Source organism: Salvelinus alpinus, chromosome 7, assembly GCF_045679555.1.
Source record: "Salvelinus alpinus chromosome 7, SLU_Salpinus.1, whole genome shotgun sequence".
Lineage (NCBI taxonomy): Eukaryota > Metazoa > Chordata > Actinopteri > Salmoniformes > Salmonidae > Salvelinus > Salvelinus alpinus.
In genome coordinates this window covers 69802291-69826340 of record NC_092092.1, presented here as the reverse complement: position 1 = coordinate 69826340, position 24050 = coordinate 69802291, and the positions used below count along the sequence as shown (strand labels likewise).

Below are 24050 nucleotides of genomic sequence, written 5' to 3'. Positions count from 1 at the left end.
ATGGAATACGTATTTATGGGGTAGATAGCCGGGGAATATGTGTTTATGGGGAAGATAGCCAGGGAATACGTGTTTATGGGGTAGATAGCCAGGGAATACGTGTTTATGGGGTAGATAGCCAGGGAATACGTGTTTATGGGGTAGATAGCCAGGGAATACGTGTTTATGGGGTAGATAGCCAGGGATTAGGTGTTTATGGGGTAGCTAGCCAGGGAATATGTGTTTATGGGGTAGATAGTCAGGGAATGTACACATAAACATAGAGAGCACAGTTGAACAAGGTGCATGATATCATTATGTTGAGAAGAGATAGAGGTAGTTGTTGATTATGTAGGTGTTCTGATGGGAAAGTCCCATCATATCCTACAAGGCTGAGAGTTGGCAGCAGAGCAGACTCCCCATGTCAAGACAGCAGTTGGCTTGCCATCACAGAGATGTTGAGATCACAGGCCTTTAGCTTTCATGCTTCAACACAGATATCCTCCCAACCGTTGAGGAAACTGTACAAAGATACCAAGATGGTGGCTTTTAAATAAATATGCTTTTCAGCCATTGTCCGAAGATCATATGTTTTATATAACGTTCTAATTCCTGTTTCGTTCTAAATATTGTTTAGGTTACAGTTGGATAGAGACATGCAGGTACTAAGAGGGCTATATCTCCTCCTTTGAGCACAAGCCCCTATAAATAATTTGGCTATCACTGAAATTGCATGGATATTGTAAAACAATCTCTCTGTGAAACAATTTCACACAAAGAAATAACCATCAACTCAGTGGACACGCGTTCTGCTGCGTTAAAGCTGTCAGCAGACTAAAAAAAGGATAAGGTATTACAAAAAAAGAATGGGACACAAAGGTTTTCACTCAGTCTGGAGGCTGGAGAGATTTCTTGGCCACCTTGGCTCTCTTTCATTGTTCAATAATACTATTAATCAGGACTATCATTCTGCAACTGTCAACAGAGCTTACTTAGCCCTTATCGCGCTGACCTCCAGTTTTATACAGCTGCCAAGCCGCTGAACAGACCAGCGGTAAAGGTCATTTTTTATTTGGCCCTGGCTGTGTCATTGTGAGGCCGCTACGTGAGCAAGTTCCACAGAGTGACTTTGAAGTTTTTATGCATGTATGGGAACCTCGCTCTTGTCTCTCAACATAATGGCAATCATAAAAAGAACAACAATGATCTCGTAAATAGGTTTATATATTTGAACTCACCAAATTCAAAAGACAAAACTATAGATACCAATGCATTACGCCTCTTTAGAAAATGTGAACTTTTAAAACTGAGTTAAACTTGTTTATTTTTTATAATTTTTTTGTCAGTTGGTTCATCAAGAAAACCATAGAGGTAATAAACAGTGTGGTCCTCTTAGTTTCTAAACCCAAATGTTAAAACATTTACAATACATCATTAAATGTTCCAAACAGATATCAAAAAGACAAATCTAGTTCACTGACTTTAATAAGGATACACTGCCACAGACTTTAAATGTGATGCGTACAGCAGAGGGCTTTTGGGGAAAGAATCAGCAAATGACAGTTTTCCCCCCACATTATTTTAAGACAATCTCACAATGTGGCCCAAGCTAAGTGAGAAAACTGATATCCTCAGATTAAAAGAAATATGATTTCTATATAGATACAATTTCTAGTGGTTTCTCTATACAGTACTGTATATTTAACTGCAAAAATATATTCTGAAATAAATAAATATATAACATAAATATATGTATCTAGAAATGAATAAATAATACATTTTGAAATGATATCTGTGGCAAATATCTTTCTGCTCCTTTCAGCATGATCTAGTCACATGTAAAACGAGAAGAAAAACAGGTGAATTCCTTCAAAATCCTTCTTGAATGAACAGAGCCCCCCCAAATAAAAAAATAGTTACTTTAACTGTATAGAATCCCATAGATTTTGCCATTCTAACAATAGATAATAGAACAGTTCTATCACTATGTTCTATCTCTATGTTCTATCTCTATGATTCCAACTAGATCCTCAGTCCAAAGACACTTCCTGAAATGTATTGGCCCTCAAACAGAAGAGTGACCCTCCCTCCCTCCTGCATCAGCATCGCTTCCTCTGATCCTGTTCCTCTCCTATTCCACACGACAGCTACTCTCGGGGGTCAGTTGGCCCCTGGAACAAACAGCCTCCTCATGCCTTGGTGTGCATGTTGACAATGTCAGACATTCTAGACTGTCTTTGTCACCGCTGAGAGCTGGCCCGTGCATTCTGAGGGGAGACCCCTGGCTAGTACCTTTATCCCCAGTGTAGGCCTTCCCTGCTGGCTGGCTGGAGCTGGGGCCGCTGTAGGGCTGGGACTGGGGCTGGGGCTGGGGCTGGGGCTGCTGTAGGACTAGTTGGCTCCACTGTCTTAACACCGCCAGTCACACTGCCTGGCCTGCACACATCCCTGCTTCCCACAGCAGGAGGGACTAGAGCTCAATACACAGCTATTCCTGGTCTGATCTGGGACGGTGGGTGCAGGCCAGTCTCAGCTGTGGCCCAGAATCTCCTTGTACAGCTCCGGTACCCGGTCAGGGTCCACGGGCCTGGGCAGGAAGTGGGTGAACTTTTGGTGTCGCCTGGACTTTGTTCCATCCCGAGCCGTGCCGTCCTTGTTTAACGCCACAAAGTAGCGAGTCCCTTTGTCTCCGTGCTTGTAGAGGTTGGAGGAGTATGTGTTGTACCAGTTCTCCTCAAACTGCTCCCTGAAGACACACTCAGCGCTCAGCTTCTCCTGCAGGGTAGAAACCAAGTCAGATCAGATTATGATGTCAGATTCGTTGACAATAAATCAACGGTCTTACCAGAGCAAGGATACATTTTTGGTAAGGCTGCTTGGTTTGTTTTGTTTATTTGAATGCCCATTAGCTTTTGCCAAAGCAACAGCTATTCTTCCTGGGGTCCAGACAAAATCATCAAACATGACAAGTAACAAAACACTGATACACAAGAACAGTCACACAAATGTAAAATACAACGCTATACAAACAATACAACTAAATAATAATGTGTGTGTAGATTGTGTGTTAGAGTATGATAGAGTGTGTGCGTATATTTGTGTGTGTGTCATTTCACAGTCCCTATTGTGGACGATGATAAGACCATAACTAGTGCAGAACTGGATCATTTATGGCAGAGTGACAGCAGAACTGGATCCCTTATGGCAGAGTGACAGCAGAACTGGATCCTTTATGGCAGAGTGACAGCAGAACTGGATCATTTATGGCAGTGTGACAGCAGAACTGGATCCTTTATGGCAGAGTGACAGCAGAACTGGATCATTTACGGCAGAGTGACAGCAGAACTGGATCATTTATGGCAGAGTGACAGCAGAACTGGATCATTTATGGCAGAGTGACAGCAGAACTGGATCATTTATGGCAGAGTGACAGCAGAACTGGATCATTTATGGCAGAGTGACAGCAGAACTGGATCCTTTATGGCAGAGTGACAGCAGAACTGGATCCTTTATGGCAGAGTGACAGCAGAACTGGATCATTTATGGCAGAGTGACAGCAGAACTGGATCATTTATGGCAGAGTGACAGCAGAACTGGATCATTTATGGCAGAGTGACAGCAGAACTGGATCCTTTATGGCAGAGTGACAGCAGAACTGGATCCTTTATGGCAGAGTGACAGCAGAACTGGATCCTTTATGGCAGAGTGACAGCAGAACTGGATCCTTTATGGCAGAGTGACAGCAGAACTGGATCCTTTATGGCAGAGTGACAGCAGAACTGTATCCTTTATGGCAGAGTGACAGCAGAACTGGATCATTTATGGCAGAGTGACAGCAGAACTGGATCATTTATGGCAGAGTGACAGCAGAACTGGATCCTTTATGGCAGAGTGACAGCAGAACTGGATCATTTACGGCAGAGTGACAGCAGAACTGGATCATTTACGACAGAGTGACAGCAGAACTGGATCCTTTATGGCAGAGTGACAGCAGAACTGGATCCTTTACGGCAGAGTGACAGCAGAACTGGATCATTTACGGCAGAGTGACAGCAGAACTGGATCCTTTACGGCAGAGTGACAGCAGAACTGGATCCTTTACGGCAGAGTGACAGCAATAGTCAAGGAAACCCATTAATGCCACCTGCTGGTATATTCTAATGTATATTGGACAACAAAAGACCCAGAGACCCTTCTACAACATATATGTAATGAGAGGTGGGACTACAGAAACAGCAAATGAGGGTAATACTTACAGAACCATAGAGCTCTCCCTTGTCATTCATCCCCAGGTAGAGAGCACTGTCCACTCCTCGAATGCTTATCAATCCAACAGCAATGCTTATGAATTCCAAAATACCTGGAGAAGAATAAATCCGTTGTTCCAGGTGTATTTCACCAGAGAAACCTTCTATCACAGATTGTGACACACTAGGATAGAGTATAGCCACATTTTCCCTATAGGACTTTCACATTACTTCCAGTGATAATTATTGAACAAATTATAACAGTTGCACTATTGCTTTAGGGCTAATATTGGCAACTGATGTTATGGTAGGAAACTGATCTTGTTACACAAATAAAAATAAGAATAATAAAAATAAGAATAATTATTATAACAATAACTTGTATTATATAATAATGATTCAATATTGGTAACATTTTTAACCATAAAATATGAATGTGTAATATGAGATCTGTAATAACACACTAATAACTTGATAATTACCGAATCTACTGTGGTCCTTTCTTGTCCCTTGCACAGTGCCATCAGGAAGAATTTCCAGATGAAATCCAGTTCTACAGTATAACTGCCTTCTCCGGAGAATCCCTTTTAAAAGTGTTAAATCTGCCGTGGCGCTCCGGGACAGGCTTTCCCCGGCACCAGGTACGAGGTGTTCACCCTGACCCAGCAGTACCGCTGGACTCTCTCCAAGAGACGTCAGGAGAAAATGGGACCCGACGTGTCCTACACCATCAATGGCGTGCAAGAAGCTTCCAACTTCACCCAGAGCAGCCATCGCAGCAGAGTCCTCCCGGTCGTCAGAGTCGGAGCGGGTAAAGTTCAACAGAGAGATCCTGAGTGAGCGCTCTCGCGTCGACAGTTACCAGATTGCTACTCTGTTGCCTATTGCATGTTTACGTTCGCGTCCGTTACTAAGCAAATGCTCTGTTGAACTGAAACGGATTAGTCCCTTTTGTCCCTTGACATGTATACCTTGGGTAAATGAGCTCTCGTGGCATATACGTTATGAGAACACATTCGTTCCAAAATATGACCCTACCGCTTGATGTCTTCATCAGTTGAGTTAAGGTAATGTTGCTCAATTCTGGTAGTTCCCACCGCTCACGAAGGGTTGGAAAATTGTGAAAATCAAATACAGTAGCAAGTCAGAACCTTTTACAGAGAGCTACCAATGTATCCAACCCCTCTTTCTATGAGAGACACAAGACCACTGCTCTGCAGGTAAGGGAGGCTAGCTGTTGGAGGATTGCGCACACAGTGCCTAAAGACGTGAGGCAGGTGCAAAATGACGGGGACTTTTAGTGGGCGGGGCTATCGTTCAGACTTGCCTTGGCAGAGATTTTTTTCTTCCTAAAGTATAAAATAAGACAGAGAGAGGGAGAGAGAGAGGGAGAGAGAGGGAGAGAGAGAGGGAGAGAGAGAGGGAGAGAGAGAGAGAGAGAGAGAGAGAGAGAGAGAGAGAGAGAGAGAGAGAGAGAGAGAGAGGGAGTTTGATCATGTATTTGGTTACATTGCAATATGTTGGCCATTGATTGTACTTTGCTACTTACCTATGGCAACGATAGTGACAGTCCTATCGCATTCTCACACTCATTAGTCTACTTCAGTTTGCACTGCACCAACCAGCAAGAGCAACTACCACAACCTAACAAACACCGTGATGTGATCAAAATACTTACACATGAAACAACACATTCAATAGCCTATGTATTGAGCTATATAATCAATGCAATGTGATGCCTCTATTTTAAGGCATTGCCATATTATCCCGAAAAATTCTAAGAGAAACTTGGATTCTTGACTGAGAGACGCTATAAAACTGGGAGCGCAAAACATTCAGGTAAAACGGGGTGAAACGTCACACGGATTATCTCGCGATGGAAAAGAACCGCTTGCCGCGATCTTCTGCTATGACACTTCAATGAACAACAGCCATGGCTGCCTTCCGTAGACTTATTTCCACATCGACTAATTTCTCATCTACCTCAGGGAGATTTGTATTTTGGAAACAAACACCGAAGAGAACTAAGACATTTAAACGTATTGCAACTGGAGTATGTATCGCCACCGGAGCTGGTTTCGCGAGTTATTACAATGTCCAAAAGAAACTGTCAAACCAAATCGATAATGGTTTACTTCTCGCATTACCAGCAGTATCTGCTACAGATAAGGTATTGTATAGCCTACTTGTCATGGCATGGGGCATTAGTATATATAGCATGTATAATAAATATCATATTTATCTGTCTATGTAATAGCCTAGCAGATAGCCTAATATTAATAATGCACGCAATAGGCTGCCAGTGAGTGACTCTGTAGCTACACGTTAACATGCCCACTCAACTCACAACGCGAGGCAGAGCTGAAAATACTATTATTTTCGGGTAAGATTCGAGGCTGACGTTCCGTGATAGTAAAAAACCCATTGCATAAATAAAAAACTATCAAACAGGAATGCATTGTGTAGACAGAAACACACATGGTCATTTAATTTAAATGGACCAATGTGACTATTTGCCCCATTATAACAAGGGCGCTGTCCATGACATGGGGTGCTGAAATGTTTTGTACTGGTCTATTTCGTGAATTTAGATTAAAATTACGTTACATAAATATAACCTACATATTAAGACCTCTTATAACAATTTAAATTCTCTATTTTATTTTTTTACAAGTGCCATGATTGCTATGTGAGAATAGGTGGAGGCAGTCTTCCTCGTCATAATATGCTTGTATAGGGCTATTTACATAGAGTGAGAAGACTTGGACATGTACAGGCAAACAGACAGGCAGTGACAATAATAATAGTGGAAACCAATAAGGCCCAGTGAGGCGTTGCTCTCACTCCCTCTGTTTAGTTGGCAGGTTTGTTTTAGGATGATCTGTGGGATCATTGCTGTAAAGCCTTCATTAGACTGTTGGATCAGTAAACTGTGCTGAAGTCACTGACCACGGTCTAGTTTGCAACCCTCCTTTTACATTGTGTTCCTTTTTTAATACTTCCCAAATGGCACCCTATTCCCTATATAGTGCACTCTTTTTGACCAGGCTCTAGGGAATGGGGTGCCATTTGGGGCATAGCCTTTGTCCCCACCCTCTTATCTAACTCTAGGGTGGTGAGGGTGGGAATGATGGTGAGGGTGGGAGTGGTGGTGACGGGACGTGGCTTGATGTAACCTTGACTGGGGGTTTGAGACACAGGAATCCAGGAACGTAGGAAACTGGACACGAGGACTTGGCGGAGGGGCTGACATTTGATGGTGGGGGTTTACCCAGAGGAGGAGGGGTGTGGGGGCTGGGGAGAGGGCGGGGAAGAAGGGGGGAACACATTCCCTGAGGTGTTTGCTGTGTGCCCAGTGGGCCTGGCACTCTGCCACCAGAGAGAGACGTCCACTCTGTCCTCGCCAGGCCAGGCAGGCCTGCCTCTTGATATCGCTGTTTTTTAAACATTTGTAGGGACGTTATCTGGTGCACAGGCCTGAATAACTGGCCTGACAAAACATGGTGCCCATTTTTTAAAGTAAAACATGGGTTCTAGTTTTTAGCTCATGGGTTCTTCAAATTGGCTCATCTCCGCTGTAACTATTCTCCAAGTCAATGCTGTAAATGAGTGTGTTCTTACACTGTTTGCCCATGAAAAAACATGTTGTTTTTAAAACTATTCATTGAAACCTTTTTCACACTTTGCTTAAAAACTTTATAAATTATTTTGGATGTGTGTGTGTGTGTGTGTGTGTGTGTGTGTGTGTGTGTGTGTGTGTGTGTTTTGTTTCAGGCCAAGACATTTGATCTGGATGATGGGGATGTGTACATGTCGTCCCATGAGGCCAGGTTTCGGTTGTTCAGCTCAGTGGAATATGAGGGACAGCTATATATGACCCCATTGAACTTCATTGAGTCTGTCACCATGGGTGAGCCTAAGAGTGAGTACTAACCAACACACACACACACACACACACACACACACACACACACACACACACACACACACACACACACACACACACACACACACACACACACACACACACACACACACACACACACACACACACACACACATATCTCAAACACCCACCACGTATTGCTTCTCCTGATATAGTCGATAAATAGACATCAAACTAAGATGTTGACATAAGGTGCTGATTAAATAACAATCTTCAGCAGTTCTATTCTGTACTGTACAGATGATGATGGTAGAGTCCGAGGTGCCAATGTTGTTTGCTGGACACTCACATCAACACTCTTTATGTAAAGGCCTTGTGAGTGACATAAAAATAACTGTGTGATTGGCTAGGAGTCAAGTAGATACAGATCTTTACTAGCAGCACCACTGTTACGTCTCATTTCTGTAGCAACAAACTCTGACGGACAGACAAGCAGACAGACGGAGACAAAACAGCATGTCTCAAGTGATAGACATTCATGATGTCTGTGATTCATGATGTCTGTGAATCATGATGATTTTAGTCACTACATCAGAACCTGTTAAACACATGGTAAATTATCAGATATAAACTCACAGTATTGGGATTGAATAAAGATCTTGTCTCCTTCACAAATGGCACCCTATTCCATAGATAGTGCACTGTGTAGGGAATAGGGTGCCGTTTGTTACATAGCTCTGTATTCTGGGGCCTGTTGATGTGGTGTGTCTTGGTTTCCCTGGCATGTAACGAGGGATATAAATGGAGCACTAATGTGAATAGCACACATTGCGTCAGCCTTCTCTCCTCACTCTCTCTGATGGCTAATGTGTTACGAAATAGGGATAATGACGTTTTATGGTTTTATGCTGTGGTTGTAAAATCAGATAAGTTTTTTCCCTGACTGAGGATGTTTGGAAAAGTCTGGGATATAGGGCAATTATATATCACAGAATATTGTCATAATTTACATACATTCTTTCATATGAAAATACCTTCTGCTTTGTGTTACTGTTCAATTAAAATGATATCGCCAGATTCCCGTTTTCTAAAATTGTGGGAGCCTGTATGGTATTGTGGTAACCTATGTGGTATTGTGGTAACCTGTATGGTATTGTGGTAACCTATGTGGTATTGTGGTAACCTGTATGGTATTGTGGTAACCTATGTGGTATTGTGGTAACCTGTATGGTATTGTGGTAACCTATGTGGTATTGTGGTAACCTATAGGGTATTGTGGTAGCCTGTATGGTATTGTGGTAACCTATATGGTATTGTGGTAACCTATGTGGTATTGTGGTAGCCTGTATGGTATTGTGGTAACCTATGTGGTATTGTGGTAACCTATGTGGTATTGTGGTAACCTATGTGGTATTGTGGTAACCTATATGATATTGTGGTAACCTATATGGTATTGTGGTAACCTATGTGGTATTGTGGTAGCCTGTATGGTATTGTGGTAACCTATGTGGTATTGTGGTAACCTATATGGTATTGTGGTAACCTGTATGGTATTGTGGTAACCTGTATGGTATTGTGGTAACCTGTATGGTATTGTGGTAACCTATGTGGTATTGTGGTAACCTATATGGTATTGTGGTAACCTATATGGTATTGTGGTAACCTACAGTGGCTTCAGTCTGCTTTCCAACAGACACTGGGAGACAAATTCAGCTTTCAGCAGGACAATAACCTAAAACACAAGGCCAAATATACACCGGAGTTGCTTACCAAGATGAATGTTCCTGAGTGGCGTAGTTATAGTTTGGATTTAAATTGGCTTGAAAATCTATGGCAGGACTTGAAAATGGCTGTCTAGCAATAAAATAAAAAAAGATAAGCACATTTTGTACAATCCAGCTGTACACAGCTCTTAGAGACTTACACAGAAAGACTCACAACTGTAATCACAGCCAAAGGTGCTTCTAAAAAGTTTTGACTCAGGGGTGTGAATACGTTTGTAAATTAGATATTTCTGTATTTAATTTTCAATAAATTAGCAAAAACATCTTTGTCATTATGTGGTATTGTGTGTAGATGTGTGAGAGAAAAAAATCTATTTAATCCATTTTGATGTCAGGCTGTATGTAACACAACAAAATGTGGAATAAGTCAAGGGGTATGAATACATTCTGAAGGCACTGTATATGGTACTGTGGGAGCCTGTGTGGGTGGTTTCAAACTTGTTCCCATGACGAAAAAGGAGCATCTCAGGTATTTCAGAGAAATTGCCTGTTTGCTTAGAACAGTGTTGGTTTTAATTCTGCCAAGGTAAATGGTCACTCTTTTCTAGTGATTTTAATGATTTTCTCTCTTCAAAGAACGAGCCAGCCAGCCAGCCAAATAAGCCCTGACCCAATGTATTCCTATACTGAGGCTAAAATGTCTGTTGGGAAAGGCACCAGTATAACTCTGGTCCCCATTGTTAGAGACTGATGTATGTCTAATGAAAGAGTTCATAGTCTGTGTTGATGTGTCTGTTTTACAGTAAGGACATAGCTATCATTGCTACACATAGTTTTCTCAGGGTTTTTTCATCAACATTTTAGTCAAAACCGCAAAGATCTTCTGCTGAACAAAAATATTTACATTTCTGAGTTACAATTCAAATAAGGAAATCAGTCAATTGAAATACATTCATTGGGCCCTAATCTATGGATTTGACATGACTGGGCAGGGACGCAGTCATTAGTGGGCCTGGGAGGGCATAGGCCCACCCACTTGGGAGCCAAGCCCACCCACTGGGGAGCCAGGCCCAGCCAATTAGAGGGAGTGTTTCTCCACAAAACGACTTTATTACAGACAGAAACACTCCTCAGTTTCATCAGCTGTCCGGTAGGCTGGTCTCCGACGATCTCGCAGGTGAAGAAGCCAGATGTGGAGGTTCTGGGCTGGCGTGGTTACACGTGGTCTGCGGTTGTGAGGCCGGTTGGACGTACTGCCAAATTCTCTAAAACGACGTTGGAGGCGGCTTATGGTAGAGAAATTAACATTAAATTCTCTGGCAACAGCTTTTGTCGACATTCCTTCTGTCAGCATGCCAATTGCACGCTCCCTAAAAACTTGAGTCATCTGTGGCATCTGTGGCATTGTGTTGTGTGACAAAACTGCACATTTTGATCATGCTGTTTAATCAGCTTCTTGATATGCCAATCCTGTCAGGTGGATTATCTTGGCAAAGGTGAAATGCTCACTAACAGGGATGTAAACACATTTTTGCACAGAAATAAGCTTTTTGTTCGTATGAAAAATGTCTGGGAAATTTTATTTGAGCTCATAAAACATGGGACCAACATATGTTGCATTTATATTTTTGTTCAGTGTATTTTTACTGGACCACTGTGCCATGAAACCCCTGGGTCACCCTAATCTTTATACATTTCAGGCCTTGGTGTGAATGTGAATGAACTTTTCAGGGGATTAAATGCACAAATTGAGGATTTCTTATATTTGCTTGTCTATCCAGACACCTCAGTTTGGTGGGAGAGCTCTACAAAGCAAAGGGTCATCATAACTGCTTCCTCCATCAGAAACAGACCTTAAAGTTATTGTCACTGTTATCATCCCTCTGGGGTGGTAGGGCCATGTGAATCACCTAGCCAGGTGTTTTTATGAAGCCAACGCCTTATCTTATGGCCAGGGACCTTTTTATGGAGTATTGGAATGCGTTCCTCGAGATATGGCACTCATGTTTCAGTACAGCCCTGAGTCCAGCTGTCCTTTCTTACACATAGCCACTTGTTTTTCCACCATAAAGTACATTATAGGCTTGTTCATAGCATGTTGTGCGAATAATTGTAATTTTTTTCACCATGGATAATACTGATCAGTTCATTTATTCTGAACAATACTTTCCTTTTTCTTTTTAGAAAAGAGGATTTGGAAGTCTCTAACAAAACAGGTGGGAGGTTTGTGATTAAAGCACTGCATGCATTGACAAGTGTGAAAATGTATTTGAAATAGAACCCTGCTTTTCTAAGAGAACAATCGATGTACACTGAGTGGAGAAAAAATTAGGAACACCTTCCTAATATTGAGTTGCACCCCCTTTTGCCCTCCAAACAGCCTCAATTTGTTAGGGCATGGACTCTACAAGGTGTCCAAAGCATTCCACAGGGATGCTGGCCCAGGTTGACTTCAATGCTTCCCACAGTTGTGTCAAGTTGCCTGGATGTCCTTTGGGTGGTGGACCATTCTTGATACACACAGGAAACTGTTGAGCGTGAAAAACCCAGCAGCGTTGCAGTTCTTGACACAAACCAGTGCACCTGGCACCTACTACCATACCCCGTTCAGCACTTCAATCTTTTGTCTTGCCCATTCATCCTCTGAATGGCACACATACACAATCCATGTCTCAATTGTCTCAAGGCTTAAATATGATTCTTCAAAGTGTCTCCTCCCCTTCATCTACACTGATTGAAGTGGATTTAACAAGTGACTTCAATAAGGGATCATAGCTTTCACCTGGATTCACCAGGTCAGTCTATGTCATGGAAAAAGGTGTTCCTAATGTTACACTCAGTGTATAATAATGAATTATTCATGTTTGTGTACTGATTCTTCAAAGAGTAAATACTGTGATTTTCTTCCATTGTTGAAGGAGTTGGAACAGATGCTGGCAGACACCCCTACTGTTTTTAAAGGATCATCCAATTTATTCAGGAACCTACGTCACCGAGGTGAGACTCCTTAACTCTCTCTATCATCAAGAATATGGCCAGTGGAATGTTTGCAGGTTCCATATACCAAATCAATCGAGAACAGAGTACAGGCAGTAAACACCATCTTATCTTTCCATCAATCAGTGATGTTGTCATTTGCTCTCAGGTAACCTTAGATACGAGGGTGAAGGAAATCTACCCTATATAGGATGTACCATTGATTAGCGATACCGTTACCAGTTATAATAAACTACATCCCCGTACTGAGAATGAGATGAGCTTGTATTTTTAAAATAGTGTAGCGATCCTTGAAATATGAGCCACGTTACGATTCCCATCAAGTAGGTTAAATTTATTGGTGCAATGCATAGTGTGTTTGCCTTTTACACAAGAGACCCGGGTTCGCTTCCCGCTCCCTCGATTCGCTACAATATTGACAAGCTGAGGAAAGGAGGTAATTGTAAGTGTTCTTCAATGTTGTTATTTTCATGGAAACATGCTTCAAGTAACCTGTTCTCATTGCTCCCTGAAGAAGTGAACATCACTCCCTGCGTTTCAAACCCTGTGTTTGGTGTATAAGTTCTCCCTGCTCTCTCCTCTGTTGCTTTAGCTAAGTGCCAACGCTGGGATCTGGGGCTTTTAATCCTGCTGTTAAACATGGCGGTTTTGCCGAGAAAAAAAGGATTGGATTGATCAGCGAACAAAGCCTTGCTTTGAGAATGAGAGGTGCTGTTTGAACCCGGTTATGTTGAGGCATGTCCCACTGGCTGCCTCCTGATCACCATGGACATGATGAATCCTAAGAATGGAGTAGGATTACATCTCCGGTTCTGCCACTCTATACGAAGTGTTTCTGAGGAATTATTTCTATTGTCTGACAACATCTACTTGAGCTCAGAGGTTGGAAGGGTTGGGGATTGGGGAGGGAAGGGGAGGGTTGGAGAGGGGAGGGAAGGTTTCTCTCTCCCTGAGTGAAGGTGTGTGTGGTATTGGTGAGACACGGCTGGAATCTTAAAGATTTTTTCCCTCCAACCTATTTAACCCTTAAAAAGTCAGAGAACTTTAGTCATTTTTAGGCCCTATACATTTTCAACAGAGAAGTTCTCGAGCAGATCAGTGTCTCATGTTGGGATGCACCATTTCATTGGGACTTTTCAACAGAAACTCTCTATTGGCATCCAGTACTTCCCCACCGCATTCAACTATCCAAACGCAGACAAACATCAGATATCTGCAGAACTTTTATATGACAAGGAGTATCAGAAATATAAAGAAAGAGGATTTTATTGGATGCACTACCATAGTCCATTCATAGTATTTTTTTCCTCCCAAGTGTCCTTTTTTTGGGGGAAATCTCCCTGGAGCAAAGGCCATACCTGAATCCTTTTCCCATAACACCCAGAGCTGTCTGTGCTGGAGTCACTGTCTTCTCCTGCAAACAAACGCTTGGGAATGCTTTCAGAGGCAGCAAGACAACCCTCCTCAGTCTACTGAGATGGACTCTGACAGTTACTCTTCTCTTCTCCTCGCAGTCACACAACAAAGGGAGTTCTAGAACACAAAAAGGAACAGGAAGCCGAATCAGGCATCCACAATCAGTGACAGATCACTGGAGAATGTTTTACACCTTGTTATCCAAACAGAGGACGCACCGAAGCCAGCACTGGGGCTTCATTTTGTTTGGGTTTGTGTCCAGATAGGTCACTTACGTTGTAAAGCCTCTGTTTGTGTGATGAGAACACCAACCATGAATTAAGAGGCACCTTTTTAAGATGTTATCAATATGAAAGAGAAGATTAGCTGTTGTCTAAAGGTGTTGCACTATTTCGTGGGGTGTTTTATTCATGTGAAGAGTTAGGGCAGGACTTTGAAAAACTCTATATAACTCAAGTAAACTGCTAGACTAATGTTCAATTATTTTATGAACTTTCTATATACATTTATGACAGTCAAGGTTAAAGCCAAACATTTGTATTTTTGTTTCCAGGCATCATCGGTTACACAGAGTATCTATTCCTGCTCTGCATTTTAACAAGTAAGTATGTTTGATTAGATATTTTATTAAAAAAAGAAAACATACGTAAGATGTTAGTTTGAACGTGGTTTCTTGTCTTATCTCTTTTCTCGGTCCTTTCCCAGAACCTCATGCTGGCTTTAAGATAGCTTTCAACATGTTTGATGCTGATGGAAACAAAATGGTGGACAAACGGGAGTTCTTGGTGGTATGTAATTATCTTAAGGTTAAATGAGAAGGATAGTTCCTTTGGTTAGTGAAGGAAGTCTGAAGAACATCTGAACATCTTCTGTCTTCTAACCAGCTTGAGGAAATCTTCCGTAAGAAAAAGGATGGAAAAGAAGCAGATGATGGTGCTCCAAGGTCTGACAAGCTGGTAAGGAGAGGCATTTCTTTGGTGAATATTCTTCGCATTTAGGCCATGCATTTCACTTATTGCATTTATTTTAGGTATTAATTCCTGTAAGGTTCAGTTAGATAGAAATTACGAAGAGCAATGTTTCCCCATTATACATTTAAAGTTTGGAACAATAAAATTGTCCTGCAGGAAGTATGGAAGTCAGGGAGAAAGTGTTTGAGCTGTAGACAGACGGTATGTTGGATGTGGTAGACTGTAGACAGACATGGTGGATGTGGTAGGCTGTAGACAGACAGTATGGTGGATGTGGTAGACTGTAGACAGACAGTATGGTGGATGTGGTAGACTGTAGACAGACGGTATGTTGGATGTGGTAGGCTGTAGACAGACAGCATGGTGGATGTGGTAGACTGTAGACAGACGGTATGTTGGATGTGGTAGGCTGTAGACAGACAGTATGGTGGATGTGGTAGACTGTAGACAGACATGGTGGATGTGGTAGGCTGTAGACAGACAGTATGGTGGATGTGGTAGACTGTAGACAGACAGTATGGTGGATGTGGTAGACTGTAGACAGACAGTATGGTGGATGTGGTAGACTGTAGACAGACAGTATGGTGGATGTGGTAGACTGTAGACAGACATGGTGGATGTGGTAGACTGTAGACAGACATGGTGGATGTGGTAGACTGGAGACAGACATGGTGAATGTGGTAGGCTGTAGACAGACAGTATGGTGGATGTGGTAGACTGTAGACAGACATGGTGGATGTGGTAGACTGTAGACAGACATGGTGGATGTGGTAGGCTGTAGACTGACATGGTGGATGTGGTAGGCTATAGACAGACAGTATGGTGGATGTGGTAGACTGTAGACAGACATGGTGGATGTGGTAGACTGTAGACAGACATGGTGGATGTGGTAGACTGTAGACAGACATGGTGGATGTGGTAGGCTGTAGACAGACGGTATGGTGGATGTGGTAGGCTGTAGACAGACATTATGGTGGATGTGGTAGGCTGTAGACAGACATTATGGTGGATGTGATAGACTATAGACAGACATTATAGTGGATGTGGTAGACTGTAGACAGACGGTATGTTGGATGTGGTAGGCTGTAGACAGACAGTATGTTGGATGTGATAGACTATAGGCAGACATTATAGTGGATGTGGTAGACTGTAGACAGACAGTATGATGGATGTGGTAGGCAGTAGACAGACATTATCGTGGATGTGGTAGACTGTAGACAGACATGGTGGATGTGGTAGGCTATAGACAGACAGTATGTTGGATTTTGATAGACTGTAGAAAGACAGTATGTTGGATGTGATAGACTGTAGAAAGACATTATGGTGGATGTGGTAGACTGTAGACAGACATGGTGGATGTGGTAGACTGTAGACAGACATGGTGGATGTGGTAGGCTGTAGACAGACAGTATGGTGGATGTGGTAGACTGTAGACAGACAGTATGGTGGATGTGGTAGACTGTAGACAGACAGTATGGTGGATGTGGTAGGCTGTAGACAGAGATGGTGGATGTGGTAGACTGTAGACAGACATGGTGGATGTGGTAGACTGTAGACAGACGGTATGGTGGATGTGGTAGGCTGTAGACAGACGGTATGGTTGATATGGTAGACTGGAGACAGACATTATCGTGGATGTGGTAGACTGTAGACAGACATGGTGGATGTGGTAGGCTATAGACAGACATTATGGTGGATGTGGTAGACTGTAGACAGACATGGTGGATGTGGTAGGCTGTAGACAGACATTATGGTGGATGTGGTAGACTGTAGACAGACATGGTGGATGTGATAGGCTATAGACAGACAGTATGTTGGATGTGGTAGACTGGAGACAAACAGTATGGTGGATGTGGTAGACTGTAGACAGACAGTATGGTGGATGAGGTAGGCTGTAGACAGACATTATGGTGGATGTGGTAGACTGTAGACAGACAGTATGGTGGATGTGGTAGGCTGTAGACAGACATGGTGGATGTGGTAGGCTATAGACAGACATTATGGTGGATGTGGTAGGCTATAGACAGACATTATGGTGGATGTGGTAGACTGGAGACAGACATTATCGTGGATGTGGTAGACTGTAGACAGACATGGTGGATGTGGTAGGCTATAGACAGACATTATGGTGGATGTGGTAGACTGTAGACAGACATGGTGGATGTGGTAGGCTGTAGACAGACATTATGGTGGATGTGGTAGACTGTAGACAGACAGTATGGTGGATGTGGTAGACTGTAGACAGACAGTATGGTGGATGTGGTAGGTTGTAGACAGACAGTATGGTGGATGTGGTAGGTTGTAGACAGACAGTATGGTGGATGTGGTAGGTTGTAGACAGACAGTATGGTGGATGTGGTAGGCTGTAGACAGACAGTATGGTGGATGTGGTAGACTGTAGACAGACATGGTGGATGTGGTAGACTGTAGACAGACATGGTGGATGTGGTAGGTTGTAGACAGACAGTATGGTGGATGTGGTAGACTGTAGACAGACATGGTGAATGTGGTAGGCTGTAGACAGACAGTATGGTGGATGTGGTAGACTGTAGACAGACATGGTGGATGTGGTAGGCTGTAGACAGACATGGTGGATGTGGTAGACTGTAGACAGACATGGTGGATGTGGTAGGCTGTAGACAGACAGTATGGTGGATGTACCACCAGGATTTGATCACAATGATAAAACAGACTATCTGAGTGAGGTCCTATCACATCAACAGTACAACAGCATTAGTCTTATTCAGTGAACCAATGAAAGGAGTGTACATTCTTGGAAATGTTTACATTAAATTTAATGTAAAGTCTTTAGATTGATAGACTATGAAATGTTTTGTGATAATGTCCTGTATTGTTGAAGACACTTTTGAACATAGAACAATGGACAGTCTTCCCTGCATGTTCTAACATGGTTCTATCTCTACCCTATCTCTAACATGGTTCTATCTCTAACATGATTCTATCTCTACCCTATCTCTAACATGGTTCTATCTCTAGCCTTTCCCTAACATGGTTTTATCACTACTCTATCTCTAACATGGTTCTATCTCTAGCCTCTTTAACATGGCTCTATCTCTACCCCATATCTCTAACATGGTTCTATCTCTAACATGGTTCTATCTCTACCCTTTCCCTAACATGGTTATATCTCTACCCTATCTCTAACATGGTTATATCTCTACTCTACCCTATCTCTAACATGGTTCTATCTCTACCCTAACATGGTTCTATCTCTACCCTATCTCTAACATGGTTCTATCTCTACCCTATCTCTAACATGGTTCTATCTCTACCCTATCTCTAACATGGTTCTATCTCTACCCTATCTCTAACATGGTTCTATCTCTACCCTATCTCTAACATGGTTATATCTCTACCCTATCTCTAACATGGTTCTATCTCTACCCTATATCTAACATGGTTCTATCTCTACCCTGTCTCTAACATGGTTCTATCTCTACCCTGTCTCTAACATGGTTCTATCTCTACCCTGTCTCTAACATGGTTCTATCTCTACCCTGTCTCTAACATGGTTCTATCTCTACCCTGTCTCTAACATGGTTCTATCTCTACCCTGTCTCTAACATGGTTCTATCTCTACCCTATCTCTAACATGGTTCTATCTCTACCCTATCTCTAACATGGTTCTATCTCTACCCTATCTCTAACATGGTTCTATCTCTACCCTGTCTCTAACATGGTTCTATCTCTACCCTATCTCTAACATGATTATATCTCTACCCTATCTCTAACATGGTTCTATCTCTACCATATCTCTAACATGGTTATATCTCTACTCTACCCTATCTCTAACATGGTTCTATCTCTACCCTATCTCTAAAATGGTTCTATCTCTACCCTATATCTAACATGGTTCTATCTCTACCCTATCTAAAACATGGTTCTATCTCTACCCTATCTCTAACATGGTTCTATCTCTACCCTATCTCTAACATGGTTCTATCTCTACCCTGTCTCTAACATGGTTCTATCTCTACCCTGTCTCTAACATGGTTCTATCTCTACCCTATCTCTAACATGGTTCTATCTCTACCCTATCTCTAACATGGTTCTATCTCTACCCTATCTCTAACATGGTTCTATCTCTACCCTGTCTCTAACATGGTTCTATCTCTACCCTATCTCTAACATGATTCTATCTCTACCCTATCTCTAACATGGTTCTATCTCTACCCTATCTCTAACATGGTTAAATCTCTACCCTATATCTAACATGGTTCTATCTCTACCCTGTCTCTAACATGGTTATATCTCTACCCTATATCTAACATGGTTCTATCTCATGGTTCTATCTCTACCCTGTCTCTAACATGGTTCTATCTCTACCCTATATCTAACATGGTTCTATCTCTACCCTATCTCTAACATGGTTCTATCTCTACCCTATATCTAACATGGTTCTATCTCTACCCTATCTCTAACATGGTTCTATCTCTACCCTATCTCTAACATGGTTCTATCTCTACCCTATCTTTAACATGGTTCTATCTCTACCCTATCTCTAACATGGTTCTATCTCTACCCTATATCTAACATGGTTCTATCTCTACCCTGTCTCTAACATGGTTATATCTCTACCCTGTCTCTAACATGGTTCTATCTCTACCCTGTCTCTAACATGGTTCTATCTCTACCCTATCTCTAACATGGTTCTATCTCTACCCTATCTCTAACATGGTTCTATCTCTACCATATCTCTAACATGGTTATATCTCTACTCTACCCTATCTCTAACATGGTTCTATCTCTACCCTATCTCTAAAATGGTTCTATCTCTACCCTATATCTAACATGGTTCTATCTCTACCCTATCTAACACATGGTTCTATCTCTACCCTATCTCTAACATGGTTCTATCTCTACCCTATCTCTAACATGGTTCTATCTCTACCCTGTCTCTAACATGGTTCTATCTCTACCCTGTCTCTAACATGGTTCTATCTCTACCCTGTCTCTAACATGGTTCTATATCTTGCATGCCCGCATCCATCTTTCCCCTGCATTTTATAGAACCTGCAACTGTATGGGAACCGGGAGTCCCGTGCACAGAGAGTATGTATTCTCCCTCTCCCCAGAATATCTGCACTGTCTGTTATGTGTTTTCTTCTTGGCTAGCCTGTTGCATGTGGCCTATTTTGCTTATGAAAAATGTAAGGAATCTACTGTAGTAACTTAGCCAAGTGGGCTAATGGGCATGAAAACCACGGAAGCCATTCCATGCTAAATGCATTGATGATATTACTGTATCTTGGCCTTCTCATGTGCAAGGTTAGCAGAGCGTCATGCGAGCTGCGAGGTAGCCAGGACAATGCAGCCGTAATGGGTCCAGTCCAAACTCTGAATGTGCCGCTGGACTGCCACAGCACAGCAGATGATTTATGTACTGGCCTTCTGTCTGTCAGAGTGGCTGGCTGAGCGATGGGTTCTATGGGCCCAGAGATCCCTTTTCAAAAGGCCCTTATCTGAAGACTGACAGCATTCCTCCCGGACCCCCATGTTTTATTTTTACAGTTTCTTGAAAAGTGGTATTTGGGCTCGGGTTACCTTTTGTGGTGGGCTTGACAATGCTGATCGGCGTGCCAGTCAGTGAGAGCTATAGAGCTAGTACTGCTAGAATGAATGTCTCAACACAGACACATAGAAAAGGGTGCTGCTGCAGCTAGCAAGAAGAAAACCAGGGCTTTTGAGATGGTTGTTTTAAGAGCTGTTGGGTTAAGGTGTGTCTTGGTTTTGATTTGTTCTGCATCACTCAAGGTATCCTCCCAGAGAATGGTTCAAAAGGCAAATATTTTCAAACTCTACATGACAGGCATGTCTTGAAACCTGCGGTTGGGCTTTCCCCACCCGTGTATTCTAATTACAAACGTTTCATACTCTTTTAATGGGCCGAGATGAAGATAGAGCAGCGGTACATTAAAGACTTAGTAATTAGCTCTGGGATCAAGTCATGAATCTCCCTCTGGTGAGGAGCGATGAAGTGCAGAGGAAGAGATGTTTTATCAGCTGTCTCAACTGTCTCATTCCCCTGCCAGGCATGGAAAAAGAATAAGATAAATAAATATTATGAAATGAAGCAAGACACATTTTGAGGACATGTGTTAGAGGATCTGGCTCTCACTGGTTGGCTGTTCGTGGTGCCTTTGAACAAGGCGATGTCGAGACATGAGAGACATTGAGAACCAGGGCAAAAAGGATGAGGTAAAAAAAAACAGCACTCAACTGAGTGTTTTGCTCACCTGTGGGTGGAGGCAGAAGTTGGCCCTGGAAAACTGTTTCACTGGGAATTTTTGTTTCAAGGAAAGTCCGAGAGCTAAAACCTGATTGAATGGTGAATAGTACTACAGTTGAAGTGGGAAGTTAACATACACTTAGGTTGGAGTCATTAAAACTCATTTTTCAACCACTCCACAAATGTCTTGTTAACAAACTATAGTTTTGGCAAGTCGGTTAGGACATCTACTTTGTGCATTACACAAGTAATCTTTCCAACAATTGTTTACAGATAGATGATTTCACAATTCCAGTGGGTCAGAAGTTTACATACACTAAGTTGACTGTGCCTTTAAACAGCTTGGAAAATTCCAGAAAATGATGTCATGGCTTTAGAAGCTTCTGCTAGGCTAATTGACATAATTTGAGTCAGTTGGAGGTGTACCTGTGGATGTATTTCAAGGCCTACCTTCAAAACTCAGTGCTTCTTTGCTTGACATCATGGGAAAATCAAAAGAAATCAGCCAAGACCTCAGAAAAAAACATGTAGAACTTCACAAGTCTGGTTCATCCTTCGGAGCAATTTCCAAACTCCTGAAGGTACCAAGTTCATCTGTACAAACAATTATACGCAAGTATAAACACCATGGGACCACGCAGCCGTCATAACGCTCAGGAAGGAGACGTGTCTCCTAGAGATGAACGTACTTTGGTGCGAAAGTGCAAATCAATGCCAGAACAACAGCAAAGGACCTAGTGATGAGGAAACAGGTACAAAGTATCTATATCCACAGTAAAACGAGTCCTATATCAACATAACCTGAAAGGCCGCTCAGCAAGGAAGAAGCCACTGCTCCAAAACCGCCATAAAAAAGACAGACTACGGTTTGCAACTGCACATGGGGACAAAGACCGTACTTTTTGGAGAAATGTCTACTGGTCTGATGAAACAAAAATAGAACTGTTCGGCTATAATGACCATCGTTATGTTTGGAGGAAAAAGGGGGACGCTTGCAAGCCGAATAACACCATCCCAACCGCGAAGCACGGGGGTGGCAGCATCGTGATGTGGGGGTGCTTTGCTGCAGGAGGGACTGGTGCACTTCACAAAATAGATGACATCATGAGGGAGGAAAATTATATGGATATATTGAAGCAACATCTCAAGACATCAGTCAGGATGTTAAAGCTTGGTCGCAAATGGGTCTTCCAAATGGACAATGACCCCAAGCATACTTCCAAAGTTGTGGCGAAATGGCTTAAGGACAACAAAGTCAAGGTATTGGCCATCACAAAGCCCTGACCTCAATCCTATAGACAATGTGTGGGCAGAACTGAAAAAGCGTGTGCGAGCAAGGAGGCCTACAAACCTGACTCGGTTACACCAACTCTGTCAGGAGGAATGGGCCAAAATTCACCCAACTTATTTTGAGAAGCGTGTGGAAGGCTACCTGAAACGTTTGACCCAAGTTAAACAATTTAAAGGCAATGCTACCAAATACTAATTGAGTGTATGTAAACTTCTGATCCACTGGGAATGTGATGTGAAGAAATAAAAGCTGAAATAAATGTCTCTCTACTATTATTCTGACATTTCACATTCTTAAAATAAAGTGGTGATCCTAACTGACCTAAGACAGGGAATTTTTCCTAGGATTAAATGTCAGGAATTGTGAAAAACTGAGTTTAAATGTATTTGGCTAAGGTGTGTGTAAACTTCCGACTTCAACTGTACATGTAATGTTATCATTCATATAACTAGTATTACTAGTACTGTTACCAAACAGTGATAATGCTGGACTCTCCATTATTATTTCAATAGGACTGCAGGAGCAAAGGAATTCACTGTTGCGTGACCTTACTGAGTGAGAGTTGGTCACACTGGTGAGAAGCAGCCTTGTTTGTTTGATATCACACTAGTCCAGACATAACATTCACTTGGATGAAAAAGACACTTTGACTTCCACAGACACTTTGGGATGCAGCATTTGAAAGAATCATTGTATTCTTGAAATGTATTGGATGGTTTCAATTGCCCGTGATTATACAAGAGTGGCAACATTTTCTCATTGATAGAGTGTAACCTGCATCCCCCTCTGGGACACGGTAGGGTGGGCCACTATCAACTACAATGAACAAAGAGAGATATCATTCCAAAATGTTTATTTAATCACAGTCTGATCCCATTTCACAAGTGTGGATGAAAAGTACACCGTAACCTGCATTCAGCTCGCAGCTATGTTCAAACGGTGATGTATTCAGATTGAGTGGATTCAGTTACACTGTAAAGCTGTCATGAATTCACCCTTCACGCCCTGTGTGTCTCGGACATATGCAGCTGTCTTGACTGAATTCCTCGCCAGAAGGCTGCATGCTCCAGTGCAGAGCAGAGCTCACAGCTTTATGGATGGGGTTTTTCAGTCTTTCACAGACTTCCTAGATATGTGGTTACTATACCGACAGTGAGGACTTCTCAGCACTCATGTCCTGTCTAAGACTGCCTGGCTGGGTGGTTGGATGTCAGAGAGTTATTTTACTGTTGTCACTGCAAGGATGAGTTCAGTAGTGTCAATGAGTAGTTCAAATCAGTTGGCTATTT

The 24050-nt window shown here is 42.3% G+C and overlaps 2 protein-coding genes across 5 annotated transcripts in view; one reads left to right on the top strand and one right to left on the bottom strand.

Annotated features, from left to right (window-relative positions):
- Positions 1 to 1285: 1285 nt before the first annotated feature.
- LOC139581559 (fibroblast growth factor 20-like) lies at positions 1286 to 5447 on the bottom strand. Its single transcript, XM_071411466.1, has 3 exons — positions 4709 to 5447; positions 4236 to 4339; positions 1286 to 2754 (listed from the first exon to the last, which is right to left on the bottom strand). Exons 1-3 carry the CDS (start codon positions 4998 to 5000, stop codon positions 2509 to 2511), a joined length of 642 nt encoding a protein of 213 aa, XP_071267567.1. The 5' UTR covers positions 5001 to 5447; the 3' UTR covers positions 1286 to 2508.
- A 674-nt stretch (positions 5448 to 6121) lies between these two features.
- The window catches only part of LOC139581558 (calcium uptake protein 3, mitochondrial-like), a 34711-nt gene continuing 16782 nt past the window's right edge, over positions 6122 to 24050 (top strand). For 2 of the 4 annotated variants that reach the window (XM_071411464.1, XM_071411462.1), the window contains exons 1-7: positions 6122 to 6396; positions 8001 to 8148; positions 12021 to 12052; positions 12755 to 12833; positions 14803 to 14850; positions 14955 to 15037; positions 15134 to 15205. In XM_071411464.1, the coding sequence (XP_071267565.1) occupies positions 6160 to 6396; positions 8001 to 8148; positions 12021 to 12052; positions 12755 to 12833; positions 14803 to 14850; positions 14955 to 15037; positions 15134 to 15205 (699 nt within the window). In that variant the 5' untranslated portion in view covers positions 6122 to 6159. Of the gene's footprint in view, positions 6397 to 8000; positions 8149 to 12020; positions 12053 to 12754; positions 12834 to 14802; positions 14851 to 14954; positions 15038 to 15133; positions 15206 to 20251; positions 20294 to 24050 lie in introns of all 4 variants that reach the window. The other 2 variants (XM_071411463.1, XM_071411465.1) reach the window with 2 other exon arrangements.